Here is a 22,130-nt window from a genome sequence, read left to right on the forward strand (position 1 = left end):
TGTTAATGCATATGCATGATTATTTTCTCACACAGACTAAAGGAGGTGGCAGTGAAGGATGAGTTGAACAAGACAGAGCTTAAGGAGAGGGCTAGACTACTTGAGGCTCAGATCAGCACACTAACTGCAGACCTTGACAAACACAGTGGAGTGAGTGCAGGCTTTATACTGTTCCCCAGTTCTATTTTTAACCCCCGCCATAGGCGGAGGGATATTGTTTTGGTGTTGTCCGTCCATCTTTCCATCCGTCCGTCTTTCTGTCCGGCACTTTTGTGTCCGGAGCCATATCTTGGAAGTGCTTTGAAGGATTACATTGAAACTTGGTATGACTATATATATGGATAAGAGGATGATGCATGCCTAATGGTATTGTACACCATCTGTTAATAACGAAGTTATGGCCCTTTGTATCTTCAAAAAATGCTTTTTTGAGTGTCAAATATTACACTTTTGTGTCCAGAAGCATACTGATGGGGGATATCAATTCAACGAATTTGCTTGTTTACCAGGTTTTCAAAAGGAAAAAACTGGTTATTAGATAAACGAATGTCAGCGGGTGGGCGGGCGGGCCGGCGGAATGAGCTTGTCATTAACTATGTCATTCATTGTGAGATTTTAAAATCATTTGGCACATTTGTTCACCATCATTGGACGGTGTGTCATGCGAAAGAATTACGTCGATATCTCCAAGGTCAAAGTCACACTTTGAGTTCAAAGGTCAAAAATGGTATCTATGTCATTCATTGTGAGATTTTAAAATTACTTGGTACATTTGTTGACAATCATTGGACAGTGTGTCATGAAAAAGAATTACGTCAATATCTCCAAGGTCAAGGTTGCCACGAGTAAAAATAGATTGAATTCGACACTAGGGGGTAACTAGGAATAATCAGTAACAATGCACAAGTCAATTGTTACAAGTGAATTGTCTCCCTTTATCAGACTTTATTATTTTTTTTGAAAACCTGGTTTTGTGACAATTTTGTCCCTTGTGTTGTTTTGCAATAACAGAAATATGTTCAACAAATATTAACAATGGTCAGAGTGTTTATCTGGATGATATCTAGGCCAGCTTTTGATATTGGTCAAATGTGTCAAACAACAAAGTCAAGAGGTCTGAAATATAAGACGATACTTGTAACTATTCTCAAGGCGATCTTTAAATTGGGGTCAATAAGGGTAAAAAGCTTGGACATAACTTTAATACTGTGTGAACATAGTAAACTAAAGCTTGTCCCAGTTGTGAAATATATCCCCAGATGTTGTAAGCTGTAAGAAGTTGTTATAATTGTGTGTTGGGAATTTTAAATTACTAAAGAGAAAAAAAAGGAATTTGTGTCGGTCATTTTCGGATGTGTTTGTGTTAAATACGAGGATCGGTCAACCAACAAAATAATTTTCAACTGATTGTACAGTATTATGATGATAACAATTGCACATGCACAGCTTTATAACAGAAGGAACAATGCATGCACGTAAGAGTACAGTTTACTTCATAGCAGGGAATGAAAATACAAAACAACAAACTGAAGCGACAAACTTCTTCCTATTATCAGGGGTGTAATTTTTTCTCCTTTCAGCTGATTTCCTCCCATTCAATGGCAAACTTATTATACAAATAATTATTAACGTTGCTGGATCTATATCTCTCTCTATATATAGACATGAAGAGTTAAGTTGTACCCTGTAAGGGTGGGGGTTGGTGGGGGTGGGGCGTTTCCTCCCCTGACTGAGGTGGTCCTCAAATCACACCGATGTATTATTCTGTATAAAAACCTGTGTTACAGGGCATGGATCAGCTGGCGACAGTGTTAAGGGAACAGTTCAATGTTGAAACACCTACCATGGATCTGGACTCGATTGCAGCAGTAAGTAAACTGTTTGAGGTATTCTGTAAAAAGAAGCCCTTCTCCAAACTCCAAACGTTGTGAAGTTACAGATAAATGTGGCATTGGTTTTCTCTTTTTTCTGTGATTAAATTCTATGTATACATTTTTTTTTCAATTCAGTTAGTACATGTATTACATGCATACATTCAGTGAAGTTGCTTTGACATATTAAATTTCAATGCAGTTATTTTTCATTATAGAATTTCTATTCAGCAACATTCTGGACACATTAAATATGTCAAACATTTATCATGAACAAACCAGGAGATATATACCATATTCAGTTTCTGTCAAATTTTGTATCAGATTGAATGCTGACTATAGCTATAGAATGCTAGTGAATAACATAGGCCCTAGTTAAGGTCTATAAGTGTAATAAAGACAAGGGCACAAGGTGCTTATTTGCATTGGATGGAAAGCTGTTCTTAAAAGTTTGTAACTAATCAGTTTCCAATCAAAAGATCAACAAAAAGTCCACTGTAAAGTACTATATTAGAAATTGATAAAGGCATGGTCGTCGACCAAAAAATGGGTGCACTGCAGCTAGGCGCTGATAAGCCCTGGATAAAACATGATAAAACAGATATGTTTATTTAGAGAAGCTGAAGAAAAACAATCTTCTAACATGAAATTATGTCGTGAAAATGAAACAAAATTATGTCAATATGCTGCACATGTTTGTTTATTTGAAAGGTTTGAACAACCAATTAAATTTATCAAATGTGATGTTATTTCATGATTTTTTTGAATGCAGGGTTTATGATGGGTTATGTTTATTTCATATATTCAAATTTGTCTACTTGTCATTGAAACTGTGTTTATTAAATCATTGATTTTTCCAAAGTATTTATTTAAGAGTATAATTTTCAGTCATTGATTTGTATTTGCCTTTGTTTGCCAAGTTCCTTTTTGTTTTATGACGAGTGTATTTTTAACCAGGTTATCTACGAAGTTGAATATCCTGATTATTAGATTGGGGCATTTAGGGCTGGATATCATCGTCAAATTGATGGTTTCTGGTCAATAACATAATTTTGTATCGACCAGTCTTGATAAATTTTGAATATTGCAAGCTTGCATGGAGATCAAACTTTGGATTGTATTTGGGGTGTGTCAGGTCAAGGTCAAAGTTTCTGTTACTAAAAATAGTAAATAACAGTTTCTACTAAATAACTTGGGACAAGATCATTAAAGCTACAGCAAACAACTGTTTTCCAGTCATTAACATAAGTTTGAATTAACCAATGTTTGATGAAAGTTTGGAGCTAGGAAGATCCCATAGAGACCTAGATTAATTGTGTATTTTATGAAGTTCTGGTAAAGATCAAGGTCACTGTAACTAAAAATAGACAAATGGCATTTTCTTGAATAACTTCAATGTGGATAGAATTTTGCACTTAGATTTTGTGTGTAGGTAGTTGACATGCAAACCTATGTTAGGATTGAACAACTGTTTTCATAAAATATTAGCACTTAAACTTTGAAAACCTGGTTTTGTAGTGTTGACATTTGTCTTGTTTCCAATCATTTTTATGCCCCCGGTAGGGTGGCATATAGCAGTTGAACTGTCCTTCAGTTAGTATGTCAGTATGTGTGTATGTCAGTCTGTACGTCTGTCTGAAAAAAAACACTTTAACATTGGCCATAACTTTTTCAATATTGAAGATAGCAACTTGATATTTGACATGCATGTGCATCTCACAGAGCTGCACACTTTGAGTGGTGAAAGGTGAAGGTCAATGTCTTTCTTCAAGGTCAAATGTCTAATATATGGCGTCTGTCCGTTCGTCCAAAAACTTTAACATTGGCCATAACTTTTTCACTATTGAAGATAGCAACTTGATATTTGGCATGCATGTGTATCTCATGAAGCTGAACATTTTGAGTGGTGAAAGGTGAAGGTCAAGGTCATCCTTCAAGGTCAAATGTCAAATATATGGCGTCTGTCCGTCCGAAAACTTTAACATTGGCCATAACTTTTTCAATATTGAAGATAGCAACTTGATATTTGGCATGCATGTGTGAAGCTGCACATTTTGAGTGGTGGAAGTTCAAGGTCAAGGTCATCCTTCAAGGTCAAAGGTAAAAAAAATAATTCAAAGCAGCGTTCTCATGAAGCTGCACATTGTGATTGGTGGAAGTTCAAGGTCATCCTTCAAGGTCAAAGGTAATAAAAAAAAGATTTTTTTTTCAAAGCGGCGTTCTCATGAAGCTGCACATTTTGAGTGGTGGATGTTCAAGGTCAAGGTCATCCTTCAAGGTCAAAGGTCAAAAAATAAATACAATTTCAAAGCGGCGCAATAGGGGGCATTGTGTTTCTGACGAACACATCTCTTGTTGTTATTTAATTAGCAACAGATATTTGTTATAAGATAACTTAAACATCAAACAAAAGTTTGTGTTCTATGGTCTGTACATATTTTAAGGTTTAGTTTTTGCACGATATTGTGAATGTTTTCAATGACACATTCATTAGCTAATATTGTTGTTGTGACTGAATATTTGGATGTATAACCACATATATATATGGTTCTTGCATGTTTCCACACGAATGATAAACTCAGTATTTGGAGCATTGTTAGTGAACTTGAACTGTTTTCATTGATGTACTATTGCAAAGTGTTTTTTTGGTCAAGTTATTTGAAAGGAAATACTAATAAAACAGCACATGAAGACAAATTATATTTTACTTTAATGTTAAAACAACATTTCATAACTTACCAGTCTTTGATTTGTATTGTTGAAAGCCATATTCTGAATTAAATTATCTTTATTTCCACATTTGGCATGTGTTTCTTATTTAGAATTACACAAATATGTTCTGACAATAAGGGTCTGGGTCACAAACCCATTAATTTATTTGAGATAGATGGAGATTAACTGCTATAGATTGAGAAAAAATGAGATAAATCAGGATGAATTGACATACATGGAGATTGTGTAAAGTAGTAGAGATAAAGGAGAAACATACAATCTTTAAAAAAATACTTGAACATACACAAATGTGCCTTGAACAAAAGGCGCATATGCGATGCCGCGATGTCGTTACTGATAGCGAACAAAATGTCCGCGGGGGCCAATAGTGCAAGGCATTGTTTTTTTATTCATACATATGATTAGTTATTTACAAACCCACCTTGACATGCAGCTGCCACAAATTATATCTGTACAAACTGCAACACTTCCTGTTCATCTAGTGCACGTGTGTATGTCATTGTGTGATGTTCCGAAGGAAATTGTATTGCATAAATAAATAATTCAATATATACATCATAACATGTATACATATTTATAATTACTTCCAAATATTTTACCAACAGACATAATGGTAACGTTTTGCCAACATTTTTAATATTGTAATAGCGAGTGACTCATCTTCCGTAGATTCGCAAGTACGTGTACTATACTGTTGCAGTACTTGAATTCGGACAGTACGTAATGTTGGACACGCGTAAATAAAGCGTTTAAATGATCGAAACCATTAACTCATATGGTATCAATAAATGCAATTGCCTTTTTTATCAAGGAATATCAAGTTTCATAAAAAATCGAGCGAGTATTAAATATTTTATTTACTTGTGTCTGACATTAAGTGCTGTCAGAATTTACGTACTGCACCAGTATGCACAATGTAAATTAAGTTCATATCAAATGCTTGTGAACCTTATTTTTAAACAAAATAAAATAATTGAGATGTACACTTTATAATAAATTGTGTTTGTTTCAGGTATTTTCCTGTCGTATCGATCATATATGACTCATGTTCCAAACAATATTCTTATTTTACATTTGATGTTTAACTCGTTTCTAAGGCACAACAATCAAAAAGGGTCAATAGAGATAAGATCTATTGATCATTAAAAAGAATAATTATTTGAGATACGAGTTAAGGTATATTTGTTCAGGAGTTTTAGTTGCTTAACCCTGTCAGTGCTGGAACCGAATTATAAAGGCCTTTGCAAACAGTTTGGATCCAGATGAGACGTCACAGAACGTGATTTTCGTAATGACGCCACAAAAAAGAACTGACTAGAATAACAGTAAAACTAGAGATTATTGATTGTTAAACATTATACACAGCCATAATACCTGACAAAAACTACCACCATAAAGCAGAAAATGTTCTTGGCGACCTTTAGGTATTTGAAAAAAAAGTTTCTTGTGATTTTGAAGACGAAAAACCAAATGAAAGCAGATTAGACATTTTTAAGCAGCCGACATTGTACTTACAAAAACAAACTACAAATGGCAATGATGTCGTAAAATCATTCTATACAAAGAGATGACGTCACTATGTTAATTGTCTGTAAGATCCGTGTGTACCGGTGTCGTAAAATGCATATTCTTTAAAAGGGAGAATATTCTTGTAACCTTGGGGCAAAGAAAAATGTTAAGGGTTGCTTCCCTTGTGAATAGTACAATGTAGTATCACATTGAACTATCGGAATATCTCGCTCTTTGACATTTAAACGTAACAAAATATAATAGAACAAGTTTTGTGGTCACTCAGAAATAACGGATTGAAAGGCATTTTTTTCTAAGTAACTAAATTATGACGACCACTTGTCCCGTCGGACTAGCAAATTCTTTATTTACTTGTCCATACTAACAATTTGGTTGTCCTGGACAGTTGGACTACCGTTAATGTCAAGTCCTGGACGCCACATCCATTTTTGGGTCACTAGGTCAAAGGGCAAGGTCACTGTGACTTCTAAAAAAAATAACAAATAAAACTGCACCCGCAGCCAGCGCTGGCACCCGCTTTGTCGTGCTCTTGTTATACTCGTATTCAAACAAATATATTTTAATTTCGTCATTCATGACGGCACTACACTGTATATTCATGTTGTTAGTTAATCGGACACAGTGAAAACTGCGTTCGATGACATTGCGCGGTGTTTGCGTTGCAGCCAGCGAACACCGTGACGGCTGACCCGAACATCTGTATCAGGGGTGGTTTTCGGGAGTGAAAACAGTGAATTGAACACCGCGTTGAGTGGCGTTTGTTTAAGTACATGGTGTCTGTACTGTGCTAACTAAAGGCGCTACGAAAATAGTGCAGTTATTTTATTTCTTGAATTAGCTGACTTTGGTTTAAAGTCATACTAACAATTTGGTTGTCCCGGACAGTCAGACTACCGTTAATGTCGATCCCTGGACACCACACCAATTTTCACCTAAGAGTATTTATTCTGCTTTTATTAGCAACCTTTTATTCTATCACTTTTTCTAGAACACTGTTTCTATATGACATTAAACCAAAGTCAGCTAATTCAATAAATACAACAGCGCTAAACTGAAAAACTAACAGCCAGTTCTAAACTGAAAAAACTAACAGCCAGTTTGAGCCAGTAACCTTGAAATGAGCCTTGCTCTGAAAAAACAGGGCTTTATGGATAAGCGTAGTGTCTTCCCAGATCATTAGCCTGTGTAGCCTGTGCAGGGTGAAGCTCAAATAATTCTTGGACAATGTACAGTTTTACTGGCTCTGTTCCAGGGCTGCCTGGACCATGTACAGTTTTACTGGCTCTGTTCCAGGGCTGCCTGGACCATGTACAGTTTTACTGGCTCTGTTCCAGGGCTGCCTGGACTATGTACAGTTTTACTGGCTCTGTTCCAGGGCTGCCTGGACTATTTACAGTTTTACTGGCTCTGTCCCAGGGCTGCCTGGACCATATACTGTTTTACTGGCTCTGTCCCAGGGCTGCCTGGACCATGTACAGTTTTACTGGCTCTGTTCCAGGGCTGCCTGGACCATGTATAGTTTTACTGGCTCTGTCCAAGGGCTGCCTAGACCATGTACAGTTTTACTGGCTCTGTATCAGGGTTGCCTGGACCATGTACAGTTTTACTGGCTCTGTCCCAGGACTGTCTGGACTATGTACAGTTTTACTGGCTCTGTCCCAGGGCTGCCTGGACTACATGTATGTACAGTTTTACTGGCTCTGTTCCAAGGCTGCCTGGACTATGTACAGTTTTACTGGCTCTGTCCTAGGGCTGCCTGGACTATTTACAGTTTTACTGGCACTGTCCCAGGGTTGCCTAGACCATGTACAGTTTTACTGGCTCTGTTCCAGGGCTGCCTGGACTATGTACAGTTTTACTGGCTCTGTCCTAGGGCTGCCTGGACTATTTACAGTTTTACTGGCACTGTCCCAGGGCTGCCTAGACCATGTACAGTTTTACTGGCTCTGTCCCAGGGCTGCCTAGACCATGTACAGTTTTACTGGCTCTGTCCCAGGGCTGCCTGGACTATGTACAGTTTTACTGGCTCTGTCCCAGGGCTGCCTGGACTATTTACAGTTTTACTGGCACTGTCCCAGGGCTGCCTAGACCATGTACAGTTTTACTGGCACTGTCCCAGGGCTGCCTAGACCATGTACAGTTTTACTGGCTCTGTCCCAGGGCTGACAGTTTTTCATGTAGACTGCCACTGCATGATGGACTTCACAAAATGTAATATTGCATTCAGCAGACTGGGTTTTCTATTGTGGTATGCAACGGGCTAACAATATCTGGCCAGTTTCTAGATGATACAGGCTATCTTTGTGAAGCCACAGCAGTAACGCAAATTGTGTTGGTGTTAACCAGTTTGTGGTGCTTTTCACCTTTTAAATAGAGAAGTGAGTGCCATTTAATTGAAATAACTCCACAGTCAGTTGCATTCACACATTACATATCTGTAGAAGCTAAATGCCAACTGGCAGAAAAGAAGTTGTGCTGGTATTTCAGAATATTAAATAAACTGATCAACAGTTGTTTCTCCTCCTTTTCAGATACTTCGAGACCTCAAGTCTGACTTGGACATTATGAATTCAGCGTTTGGTTCAGAGGCGGGCCATAAAAATCCGAAGAATAGGTTCCACCTTATGGAAAGATACATTCAGCAAAAACACAATCTAAATGAGGTCAGACATGAACTGGCACGCTTAATGCTTACCATAAATTCTTGGTAGGCACATCATGTCATTTTATACAAACTGCCTGTTTATTACAGAATTAACTGTAAAATCATAATTCTTTGTGCAACATTAATTTCATTGATTTCAATGGTTGACTACTTCATGAGTTTAACACAAAGACATTTGAAGATGACCGAGTCTTTTTTTCCAATATAAAAAATCCAGGAATTTATATGAGTCATTTTTTGACAAAAACACAATATTGCATGCCAACAAATAAAAATGATTTTACAGTTAAAAAGAATAAAACTATAAGTTCTTTACTCTTCACCTTAAGTACTTGTAATAAAGGGTTATACACAATTATGTTTATATATTGATGTCATTAAAACTAATGTTTCACCAGAGGGAATAATAGGTTTACCCTCTGTCTGTCATGTCTGTCCACACATAAGTCAGTGTGTAGGTAAGCATCACAGTTTAACTGGATCCCACAATTTCTCAATTAGAATTGACGATACTTGGATTGAACTTGATAAACATACATAAAAAGTAATTAAAGGACTATGGACAAGTCTTTTTTTTTTACTAAGTTCAAAGGTCAGGTCACTGTTACTAAAAACTTATTGTATTGTAAATACTCAAAAAGTCAACAAATAACTGTCTTGAAACTTGGTATACACATTAACCCTTTACCACTAAGATATGTATTTTGACGCACTTGTAGCGCCTTGAAAATTAAATTTAATTTAAGACTTTTGTTACTAGATTAATATTTTAAAGGCTTCGTTTCCAAAATTAGATACTGATAAGCAGCAAGCATCATAAAACCTGTACAGACTGCGAGCTACTGGCAGGCTGTTCTGGTTTTATGCTGGTTGCAAAGGCCATTTTTACTTTGCTTCTTATGGGGGAAAGGGTTAAGCTTTGGGTTTTGCCACATTCTGTCTGTCTTTCCTTTCCATGGATCATCTATCACATTCTGTCTGTCTTTCCTTTCCATGGATCATCTATCAGCCCATCTGCAGATCTAAAATAACTTGAAAAGCACACTGGATGAAACCGGACTCTGTGATTTGTAAGAAAGTTCTGATGAAACTTGAATAAAACTTGGCCTTTTTGTAATAGAGCAATGTGAAGATTATGCAGAACCTTTTTTCTAAAAGTGGTCAAATGTCAGGTTGCAGTTATTAAACATACTACTTAACTGTACTTAATAAATCCGTCTGACCAAACATTTGTCCACAAAACAGAATTTAAAAGGCTAGACTTAATACTGCTGTAACAAAAGGATTTTATTGCAATAAAAAGTACCCATGCACACTACATGTCCATATTTTCTCTTATAATGTTAGTTTTCTGCTAACTTTTATGAAAATGTCAGTGAAAATAAAAAGAGCCTTGTTCTGGCAAAGTGAAAATGTCCATGGGTAAACAGCAAGTAACTCGCAGGTTGTTCAGGTTTTATGCTGTTTGCTGCTCATCAGTATCTAAGGGTTGGAATTGAGGCCTTAAAAACTATGATCTAGTAAGAGAGGTCTTTAATTCAATATAACTTTCTATGGGACTACAAATGCGTAGAAATAGGTAACTAAGTGGTAAAGGGTTAAATGAGGTTTCTTCGAAACAAAAATCCTGTGTAGGGGGGAAAATGTTGTCGTACCGAACTGGCTAATCAGGGACAACACTATGCACATGCATAAAGGCCTGTTTCCCCAGAGCAAGATTAATATATTGGCCAATGCAAATGTGTCGCGTTCTGAGAAAACTGGGCATAATGCATGTGCATAGTGTCGTCCCAGATTAGCCTGGCCATTGCGCACAGGCTGATCAGGGACAACACTTTCCGCTTAAATTGGCTTTTTGCTAAGAAGAGACGTCATTGTAACGAAAAATATCAAAAGCGGAAAGTGTCGTACCTGATTAGCCTGTGTGGACTTCACAGGCTAATTAGGGACGACACTTTACGCACATGCATTATGCCCAGTTTTCTCAGAACATGACTCAAATTGTCTCTCAAATCACCACAAGAACTGCATACATGTCAGTGGGAAGTTTTTTAACACTAATTTGACTGATGTTCACAAAGTGTTCTTTCTGTGCATGACAAGATTCCCTCATTAGAATTACATATTGGGACTGTTTCAGGAAAAGATTCAGCTCAGCCTGAGAGTGAAGTTCCTGGAAAATCAGCTGGAAAAGGTTGATGGGGCATGTCATAGGGGCCCAACAACTAGAACTCCCTTGAAGGAGAACATGGCACCTAAAAAACATGTGGACGCTTCTAAAGTAGCGCCAAAATGAACTTATGTTACATGATTTTATTTTTATCTAGGTCATTTATTTTGGTTGTTTTGTATGAATTATTCAATACAAACCAAGGCAATTTATGAAAATAATTATCATTCATTATTATTATTCCCATTCTCACATGTACATGTAACTATGCTCAATATTCTTGATTTCTTCCAAAACTTAAAATTTACATGTAGTGTGTACTTGTCACAGGTGACAAACTTGTTCTTGGTTGTTAACTAAGTTCAGATTTAAATACAAGTAGTGTACTTGTATAAACAATTTATAAAATTATATTTACTCAAATTGCTGTGCTCCATTTTAAATGAAATTATGTGTGTTGTATCTACGTACATTTGTATAATACGATGAGTAAAATATGAGGTTCTTTCTTTCTATTAAGAGCGTTTTTGTTTTCTATTGCATAATTTATGTACATGTTCACAAGCCCTACATTTGATGTTTGAAGATGCATTTTACATTTTTCAGTGTTAGAATATTAACAATTAACATTTTGATTTTGTAAAGTATTTATAGCACTACTATTAAATGTAGACATATCATAATCAGCCAATGGTTGTTTATTATGTAGTTTTCATTTTCACAGCAACAATATTTTCTACTTGTACCATGACACTTGCCCAATACCAACCTATTTTCAGGGTTAATGTAAGTTTTAACAGATTTTATTTAAATATACTCTTTCATAGCGAGAGAAGTTTAATCTTATTTAATTTTTATGCCCACTTTGAGTGGCTGGCAATAATAATTGCCCGGTGTGTCCATCCCCAAGCTCACTTTGAACTTATCTTTAACTAATGGGTTGGTAGCGCACAAACTTTAGTAGTTGAAAGACTTAATGTGTAGTTGATCGTACATAATTGTTTTGGGGCTGCAACAATTTTTGACAGAAATATAGCCCTTTGTGTCCGTTTCCTCTATATAATATATAGCTTAAATAACTTGTTTTTTCAACTCCTCTTTCACTAATGGGTCATTCTTTCCCAAACTTACAGTTGAATACATGTGACCTTAAGGTGAAGATGATTGCAAAGAAATGACTTAGCTGCAATGATTTATAGCAGTATTTTGGGCAGCTATAGAATATATAGTTTCCAAATTGTGTGTTTTCAACTCCTTTTAGTACTGGGTTGATCTCTCTTGTGTTCATGGTTGAATGACCTGAAAGTGTATATGATTGTAAAGAAAGAATAATGTCTACTGTAGAATATTACAGTGGACTTGTCTGCATCCAAACACGTGTTGTGGAGGTGAAAGTGTCAGTGGCATATTTCTAGTTAGTAACACACATGGACAAACAAAACTTAACTGCATTTAAGTATATTGATAATTTGTTGACATGCTCATAGCTGAAGCTGACCAAATTAATAAATTAACCATTTCAGAAAAGACATGTAATACTGGTGTCTTTCGAGAAGTGTTCAAGCATAGCATGGAGTATTTACAACTACTGCTACATAGCATGTCAAAAATAGATATTATAAAATATATTACAAGATTACTTGTTTTTTATCGATTTAATTTCTAGATTCAGACAAATAGGCAACTTCTATTCAGTACATAAATATTGCACAAACAAAAAAAATTCCTTTTCAAACTATGTTAAACAAAAAATGATGTGACTAAAGACATGATTTGAGCCCAGTACTGCCAAAATGGGTCTTATGCCATATGTGACCAGAATATTTCTAGACCAGCCAGTGTAATTGCAGTCTGGTCACGAGCTACTCTGTCCACCTTAAGATCACAATTGGTTTTGTGGTCTCTTTACCAAACATGGTAGCTCCTAACAAGACTTGTGCACATGTTGGTAAAATATGGTATAAGACCCATTTTTGAATGGTATAGCTCACTTAAAAAAAACAAAAAGAAATCAAACTTGTGGTAATTAAATATTTCATATGAATGAAACATGTATGAAAGGAATGTAAAATTCTAAAACTGCAATTCAATGTATACATAAAAAGTTGCCACTGTACCTTTACGAAGGCTCAAGGACAACGTATTCCAAACCAATGGTACACATAGCATATGTTGTTAATGTATCCACACAAGGCCTAGTTGACTAAGAAACAATTGCAAAAGGAAATTGTGTTAAATTAAGTACAAATACAAGAGCGCTATGAAGGCCCATAAGCACTTACTTGAGTTCAGGGTACACACATTTTCGAGCGTGACCCTGATTATAACTCTGAATAGGTATTGTCAAAATGAATGTTCTCACCCACTTCCATCAAATTGCATAAAAAATGCAGAATGTAATCAGATAACAACACACGACGGAAGATAGTGATCACTTTAGCTAACCTTGAGCATTTTGTACTCCAGTTAGCTAAAAAGTCTATATATTATATATCCAAATAAATATAGCATGACCGTGATTGTTGCAAAGTACAAATAACTATGGTTGATAATGACAGAAAGTTTCTTTGAAGTTGGCAGCTCCATTGTTAGGCACTATGACTTGGGGGAACCATTTTGGTCCATTTAAAACGGTCTGTTGCGATTACAAGGAAAATAACACTTGATATACATGAAGCTTCATTAAACAAAATTGGACAAGTGGCTTATTTTCATGGTCTTTAAGACCAGGGATGGCACTGTGCCTGAATTTCCTAATCTGGGGTACCCCTGTGCTTGAATTCCAACATTAATATTAAGTGGTTGTTTTAGATCTAGAATGATGCAGAAAAACATTATTGGGCATATATATGAAACTTACACAAATGGAATCTCATTGCCAGCTGAGGATCTTTGACGCTGTGCCTAAACAAAATCCTGGCTTGGAACCCTAAATAAAGACAAGCTTTTGTATAAACAATTAAATTCTGTGCATTGGAACTCATTGAACAAGAGCTGTGTTTGTGAAACACAATGCCCCTATTGCGCCGCTTTGAAGCCATATATTTGACTTTGATGGAAGACCTTGGCCTTTCACCACTCACAGTGTGCAGGTCCATGAGATACAAGTGCATGCCTAATAACAAGTTGCTATCTTCAATATTGCAAAATTTATGCCCAAGCTTAAAGTTTTGGGACAGAATGACAGACAGACAGGCCAAAAACAGTATACACCCGATCATTCCATCCGGGGGCATAAAAAATAATAATAAGAGATCTTTAATTTAAAAGGATTATTATAATTACTAAATGATTTTATGTTCAATAGTAAAGAACAAAACTGAGGCATTCCAGAATCTGTACCTTACCTCAAATATCCGAGTTGTTTCAGTTACATTTCGCCCAATTGGTGCAAAAAGGTACCATGTGCCTATTAATTTCAATGTCATAACCTTTTTGGTACCTTTGGTACCTTTCCACACCAAGGGGGCGATGTGTCATATTAAGATAAAACTTTTTAGTGCTTAACAAAGAACAAGACATGAAAATGGACCCATGATACAGGTTCTGAAATAACAGTTTGTAAAATGAATGCACTGAATAACAGTTGGATATATATAATACAAAACATTTTTTACAACAAAAATCAAACGAAATAAAGGAACACCTAGGTGACAATATGGTAAAATAAGCACCAAGAAACTTCCAATACAAATAAATTTACATAAAACCCTGATTACATTCAATTCACAGTTGCATCAGCATCATGTTACAAGATTTCAATCCAACTGAGATTTGTATTACCATAACGAAACTAAATCAAATTAGCAAATAGACTTCCTGATGATCAAAGTATTTGTGGTCAATGATTTAAATGTATTCAAATTTATTGTTCAACCAAGTGTGTTTACCACTAAGGTACATTTGGTATATTATATCATGATTATAAACTGGTGTAAATTAAACAAATGTTCATTGGTCAACTCATTGCTGGACTAGTAAATACAGATCAATCGATTTGATGGACAACACAAATCATTTTTATACGCCCGTATAAAATACGGGACGTATTATGTGAAACCCCTTGGCGGGCGGGCGGGCGGCGGGCGGAAGGCATCACTTTGTCCGGACTCTAATTCAAATTGTATTCATCCGATCTTCACCAAACTTGGTCAGCAGTTGCATCTAGTTGATATCTAGGCCAAGTTCGAATATGGGTCATGCCGGGTCAAAAACTAGGTCATAGGGTCAATAAGTGCATTTTCAAAGGGGCCACTTTGTCCGGACTCTATTTCAAATTGTATTCATCCGATCTTCACCAAACTTGGTCAGCAGTTGCATCTAGTTGATATATAGGCCAAGTTCGAATATGGGTCATGCCGGGTCAAAAACTAGGTCATAGGGTCAATTAGTGCATTTTCAACGGCGCCACTTTGTCCGGACTCTAATTCAAATTGTATTCATCTGATCTTCACCAAACTTGGTCAGTAGTTGCATCTAGTTGATATCTAGGTCAAGTCCGAATATGGGTCATGCTGGGTTAAAAACTAGGTCACTGGGTCACTTAGTGCATTTCAAGGATTTAGCATGGTGTCCGCTCTCTAATTGAAGTATTTTTCATCCGATCTTCACCGAATTCGGTCAGAAGTTGTGTCTAAATGATATCTAGGTCAAGAACAAATATGTGTCTTGGCGGGTCAAAAAATAGGTCACAAGGTCACTTAATGAATTTCAAGCGTTTAGCATGGTGTCCGCTCTCTACTTGAAGTAGTTTTCATCTGATCTTCACTGAATTTGGTCAGAAGTTGAGTCTAAATGATATCTAGGTCAAGAACAAATATGGGTCTTGCTGGGTCAAAAACTAGGTCACTTAATGCATTTCAAGCATTTAGCATGGTGTCCGCTCTCTAATTGAAGTAGTTTTCATCCTGTCTTTACCAAATTTGGTCAGAAGTTGTGTCTAATTGATATCTAGGTCAAGTTCAAATATGTGCTGCTTAATTTTCAAAAATATATCATTTTGCCACTCAAATGGTAAAGCTATCAAGTTGTCCAAAACCTTCAAACGGGCGTATCTTGTGACAGTTTGGCACTCTTGTTAGTTACTAGAACAAAGCACTGCTCTGTTGTGGTTCAAGATGACCTTAATCAATCCGATAACGCATGTCACAACCAATGAAGTTGCACAAAAACATATATAGCAAGCATAAAATCCTGTTACAACTTGGCTAGCGCAGAGGCACATGAAACCTCAAAGTTTTTTTAGACTAACAACTTTCTACCTTTCAACAAGTCTTTAAAGGAATTTATCAATTAAATAGTGAATTATTGTGAAAGAAAACTTTAATTGTTTGCCAAGTTGCCAAATATAAATAACCAGCTATTAAAACCCTAAACTGAGCTTTACTTTGGGTCCTTGCTCTAAAGTTAACATGCATGCATACAAGAAAATGAAATTTTCTTTTTTGCTAATATACAAATGTATTATTATTCATCTTCAATATTCATTAACAGTAGGCAAAAGATTTGTGCATCATTTTTATATACATTTGTAACATTGATTCCACAGTTATAAGTATGTTCACATGTGAACACCATAGTTAAACAAGACTGCATCTACAGTAATAACTATGTACAATTATTTGCACCCAAAATATATAACATTGATCCTGTAGTAATAACAATGTAAACTAGAAATGTGTCACAGACACTGATGCCCTCACAATAATGTTTGGAAAAAGACAAATCCACTATATATATACTACAGTGGACAAAAGGACAAAGGGCCATAATTCAAACAAAAATGGTCCCAGCCAAAGTTCCATTTTTAACGATCATCTACAGATTAAAGCCATTCATCTGTGAACATTTGACCAAAATTCACATAGCAGATAAGTCTAGGAATAACACATAATTTTGATACTATATATTTGATAGGGGACCAAAAAAGGGCCGTAAATATGCAAAAAATTGTCCGAGCCGAAATTACTTTTTAAAAAATCATTACACACACAAACAGTGCAAGTGTAACAGATCCATCTAGGAGCGGAGTTGAAAACAAGTTTTGGGAAATGATCAACAGACAAAGAGCCATAATTCTGCCAAAATTCTGTTCTTAAAGATCATTACTCATTCCATCCTTTAGTTGTGATAGATTGAGCAGGATTCACCATGTAGCTGAAAAAAGAGTTGTTTGCAGAAGCTCCAGGACGTAAATACAAATGGACGCTCAAGAGAAATGATTATTACGTCTCCCACTTGATGGGAGGCATAAATTACAGCCTATGAGGCTTTAAGAGAATTTGCTGATGAGCTCATTCAGCTTAACGTTCCTCCAGTCATGGGCCACATTGTCGAGGTGGTTATCAAAGTCTGTCAGGTAGCGGTACTGCTCCTGCTCCAACAACACAGCCGACGCCTGGCGAGTCTGATCATCTATAGTTTCCCTGGTGAAGACAATGAGGAAATAAGAACAGTTGGCAAATTTCAACTTGGCTTAGTGTATTTGATCGATAATTCAGATTAAGGTTATGGATGTTTTATTGTCGTTAGACACGACTAGTGCTCTTATTTTAAGAGAATGGACAACAAATCTTATTAAATTTTATAATCATACATCACGAAAAGACAAGAACTAAAACAGTTTTGGTTTAGCTGCGAATGAACGTGGATTATTAAGAAGGGAATATATTTTCTTATAATTATTATTTTATTCTTCCACCAGCAATACTTAAATGATAAATTATTAGTACTTCATCATTTGTGCATGTTTCAACAGTTTACAGTGTACACTGCGTTTTAAGTATCTCACATTCAAACAATTTCAAAACCTTTAAAGAAATATTTCTATGTTGCATCAGAATAAAAAATCAGTTCTAATTAGTTTACCCTTCCTGATTAATCAATATTTAGTTTGCAATATCTTATTGAAATCATCTCTAACAGACTTATAATTTAGTTGCCATCCCTGATTGATCATAATTTTTATTTAATTTTTCCATCTCTGATCAATAACAAATTATCGAAATTTTGTTTGCCATTCCTGATTGATTATTATTAATCATAATTTTGTATTCCATCCTGGATCAATCATAATTTACTGTTATTAAGTTTGCCATCCCTCATCACTCACATTTTATAGTAAGTAAGTTTGCCATATGCATCCACGAAAAATAATCATCTATCATAATCATAAACTATTAGCTATCCCTGATTGATAATAATGTATCGTAATTTGATTTGCCATCCCTTATCTATTTAAGAAATAGTTAACTAAACTGAGGTCCCTATGGCATTATAGTGACCAGCCAAGCAGCCACAAACTGTATATGGACTGATGCCGTAGGCTGAGGTCCATATACAGTTTGTGGCTGCCTGGCTGGTCACTATAATGCCATTGGGACCGAAGTGGAGTTTACCATTTCTTATATTACACCAAAGATTTTCCCCTTTACAATTTTACAGTGCTGTACGATTGTTTATGGTTAAAAGGTGATAAACTGAAGAATTTCGCAGAAATAATGACGTCATTTCGTTAAAAATGACGTCATTTTACAGTAAAACAGTGCAAATTTAGTGGTGTGTAACCCCGAACGGTCCATATACAAAAAATAGTAACCGGTCCATATACTATAAGATTCCTCTATCGCATTTTACAGACTGAAACCGGTCATATGGATATAGAAGGACCAATATCTCTGAGGTGTAATATTGTTATTTAGTTTGCCATCCCAGATCAATAATAATTTATCATGATTTTAGTTTGATTTCTGATGTGATGACAACTAATAAGCTGCGCTTGAAAGAATTTTTTTTTCAAATGCACAATCATGTATGAAATATTACATTGTACAAAAACAAATTTAGATTTCTGTAATTCATTCAAGATCATGCCATTGAAATAAATGGATGTGGAATAATTTGAAATAAAAGTTACAGCATATGATTAAGTTTTAAACTGCTTACTGTTTTACTTCTTTCCATTCTGAGGAGTCTGATAACTTATACAATCTATAAACATCTGAGACGCTTCGGGAGTTTACCCTGTGGTTATCAACCTGCAAATGGAAAACACTTACTGTGACAAAGTGTACAATATTTTGACTAAAATAAGAAGTCTTATAACTTAAAAAAGGTATATGTTAGAATATAGCACTTGTTACAATCAAAATACTTAAATTAATTATTCAGGTTGTAAACGGACAGAAGCTATTCATAACAAAGTTTGTTTCTTCTAGACACATAATTGTAAGTGTTTGGTGAAGATCCAAATAATAAATTGCAAAAGAATTAATTTGTCAATCTGTGAAAAGATCTCTATTACAAATGAAAAGGCAAAGGTCATTTCAACGCTATGTTGGCAGTTCCTATGACAATTAACGCTTTACCACTTAGATACGTATTTTTACACATGTGTATTCCCTTTGAAACTTAAATTTCATAAAAGGCCCTTCTTACTAGATCCAAGTTTTAAAGGCTTCATTTCCAACCCTTGGATACATGTACTGATGAGCAGCAAACAGCATAAAACCTGAACAGGCAGTGAGTTACTCCCAGGCTGTTCTGGTTGTATGCTGGTAGCACATAGCCATTTTCACTTTGCTTCTGAGTGGGAAAGGGTTAAATTGCTTGGCCCAAACATTTTGCCATCAAACATTCAGAGAAGCCTGTTTCTATAAGATAGGAAAGCTAACCAGGCAATCCGTTGGATTTAATTGTTGATATCGGCAGATTCTCCAGGTGCAAACATAGTTATTCTCACAAACATTTCAAATAATATTTGTTGAAGATGACATAGCAACTGAAGGATACATCTTGATACAGCAACCAAACAATCAATGGACCAACAAACCAACATAAGCCAACACAGCAGACCCTGCCATCTACATATTATAATAATTGTATGTAAATATTATCTTACCATAAATATACAGGCCTCTGAAAAGTTCTCCTGAATTTTCCTACCTATATGTCTAGCTATAGGATTTAATCTGAAAACAACAACAAGGGATATGTGCATTTAGGCAAACCTGAAATTTCTAAATAACAAACAAGAGCTGTCACCATAGGATGCTTTATTCCCCTTATAAACGCTTGATAGAAGTTATGAGCTTTTTCCAAAACCTAAACACAGATTTCGAAACCTAAACACCGACCCTAAGTTCAAGGTCATGGTCACAGGGGTCAAAATTTGTGTGCGTATGGAAAGGCCTTGTCCATATACACATGCATACCAAATATGAAGGTTATATCTCAAGGGACATAGAAGTAATGAGCATTTTTTAAAAACCTACATGCAGATTTCAAAACCAAAACGCGGACCCTAAGTTCAACGTCAAGATCACAGGGGTCAAAATTTGTGTGCTTATAGAAAGGCCTCGTCTATATACATGTGCATACCAAATATGAAGGTTATATCTCAAGGGACATAGAAGTTATGAGCATTTTTCGAAACCTAAACACAGATTTCGAAACCTTAAAACGCGGACCCTAAGTTCAACGTCAAGGTCACAGGGGTCAAAATTTTTGTGCCTATGGAAAGGCCTTGTCCAAATATGAAGGTTACATCTTAAGGGACATAGAAGTTATGAGCATTTTTCAAAACCTAAACACAAAGTGTGACGGAAAGACAGACGGACGGACAGTCCGATAACAATATGCCCTCCTACCGGTGGCATAAAAAGCTGCTTCCAAAATTAGGGAATAAACAATCTCAGATGGCAACAAATGCAACTGAACACAGCTTTTTTGACAGCAAAAAATTCAAGTCAAAAGTTATTTATTGGTGATATGTATCTACCCCTACCATATATAATTTGAAATTCAAACAAGAGCTGCATATGTGAAAAAAACTACTGCACTTTGAAACCAAACAGCAGCTATATACCAATTGAAAACCTCATCATGAAGTTTCAGTCCATAGATATTTGATAAAGTTACGGACTAAGGACAGTATTTAAACACCTTATGGAAAAAATCCAGAAGTGTTATTTTAAAGAGAATTCATTATTCCAAGGCCCGTAACTTTGTCAAAAATCTATGGACCAGAAAAAACTCACACTTCATCTGTAAGGCATTTAGGTAGACTCGCATACGAAAATTCAGCTCAAAATCTGTAAGCGTTTTGTAAAAAACCACCGGTTAATGGTTATTATTGAGGAAATTTGTTAGTACTTCTATATAATTAAACTCAACTACCGGTAAAAATCATTCAACTTGACCATAAAACCAAGACACTCAAATAAACAAAGTAAAGTAAACTCATATTATGACTTCATAACTGTACATACTCGTTATCATCAATATGTTCGTTGGCATGGTAATATCCACCGATCACATATCCTTTACTTTTGCAATAGGAGTCGATCTGAAAATACAATAGGCATCTTTATGGCCAGATATACATGTGATGTAACTTGTCTATCTTTATTTAGATATACCAGGTATGTAGATACAGGTCAGATACTATATGATGGACAACCTGAATCCCTCTTTTTGTACATTTTATATAGCATACAGAAGCCAATATGCCAGTGAGTTATTAAACATAGTCTAATAATTATAATTGTGACTAAAAAAAAAAGTCAGACATCAACAATAAAAGATGCCTGTTGGAAACATGTACAGCAGATTGTCTATAATGGCAGTAATGGTGAAAATTTATAGTAAAATAACTACATTATTTAACAAGAGGGCCATCAGGCCCTAAGGCGCTCACCTGAAAGCCAAAGGAACTAGACTATTCTGAAAAAAATGCAAGCTGTTTCATGAAGATTATTTTGGACCAAAAAAGTGACTTAACATGTTTTTTTTATATTTGACCTTGTGACCTAGTTTTTGAGCTCATATGACCCAGCTTCAATCTCTGGCAAAATTTCATTGGGACAAATGTTCTGACCAAGTTTCATGAAGATTGGCCAATAAATGTGGCTAATATAGTGTCAACAAGTTTTCACTAAAGACATATAAGGACAACTGCCCCCCCACTGGCGGCCATGTTTTTCAACAAACTATGACCATTTTTAAACTCACTCAAGCTATTGGTAGAACAAATGTTCTGATCAAGTTTCATAAAGATTGGATAATAAATGTGACTTCTAGAGTGTTAACAAGGTTTTGTAGTAAATAGCCATTTAAGGAAAAATGCCACGCCCCCTTGCGGCCATATTTTTTAACTGATTTC

The 22,130-nt window shown here is 35.7% G+C and overlaps 2 protein-coding genes across 4 annotated transcripts in view; one reads left to right on the forward strand and one right to left on the reverse strand.

Annotated features, from left to right (window-relative positions):
- The window catches only part of LOC127844603 (kinesin-like protein KIF15), a 91,787-nt gene extending 77,437 nt beyond the window's left edge, over positions 1-14,350 (forward strand). For 2 of the 3 annotated variants that reach the window (XM_052374994.1, XM_052374995.1), the window contains 4 exons: positions 36-150; positions 1,788-1,868; positions 8,666-8,797; positions 10,940-14,350. In XM_052374994.1, the coding sequence (XP_052230954.1) occupies positions 36-150; positions 1,788-1,868; positions 8,666-8,797; positions 10,940-11,095 (484 nt within the window). In that variant the 3' untranslated portion in view covers positions 11,096-14,350. Of the gene's footprint in view, positions 1-35; positions 151-1,787; positions 1,869-8,665; positions 8,842-10,939 lie in introns of all 3 variants that reach the window. The other variant, XM_052374996.1, reaches the window with a different exon arrangement.
- LOC127844608 (ER membrane protein complex subunit 8-like) overlaps positions 14,227-22,130 on the reverse strand; it is a 31,542-nt gene continuing 23,638 nt past the window's right edge. The window contains exons 2-5 of the mRNA XM_052375010.1: positions 21,238-21,314; positions 19,869-19,938; positions 18,914-19,005; positions 14,227-17,394 (exon numbers count right to left, since the gene is read on the reverse strand). Coding sequence (XP_052230970.1) covers positions 17,241-17,394; positions 18,914-19,005; positions 19,869-19,938; positions 21,238-21,314 — 393 coding nt within the window. The 3' untranslated portion in view covers positions 14,227-17,240. The remainder of the gene's footprint in view (positions 17,395-18,913; positions 19,006-19,868; positions 19,939-21,237; positions 21,315-22,130) is intronic.

The sequence above is a fragment of the Dreissena polymorpha genome, chromosome 9 (genome assembly GCF_020536995.1).
Source record: "Dreissena polymorpha isolate Duluth1 chromosome 9, UMN_Dpol_1.0, whole genome shotgun sequence".
In the NCBI taxonomy this organism is placed as follows: domain Eukaryota; kingdom Metazoa; phylum Mollusca; class Bivalvia; order Myida; family Dreissenidae; genus Dreissena; species Dreissena polymorpha.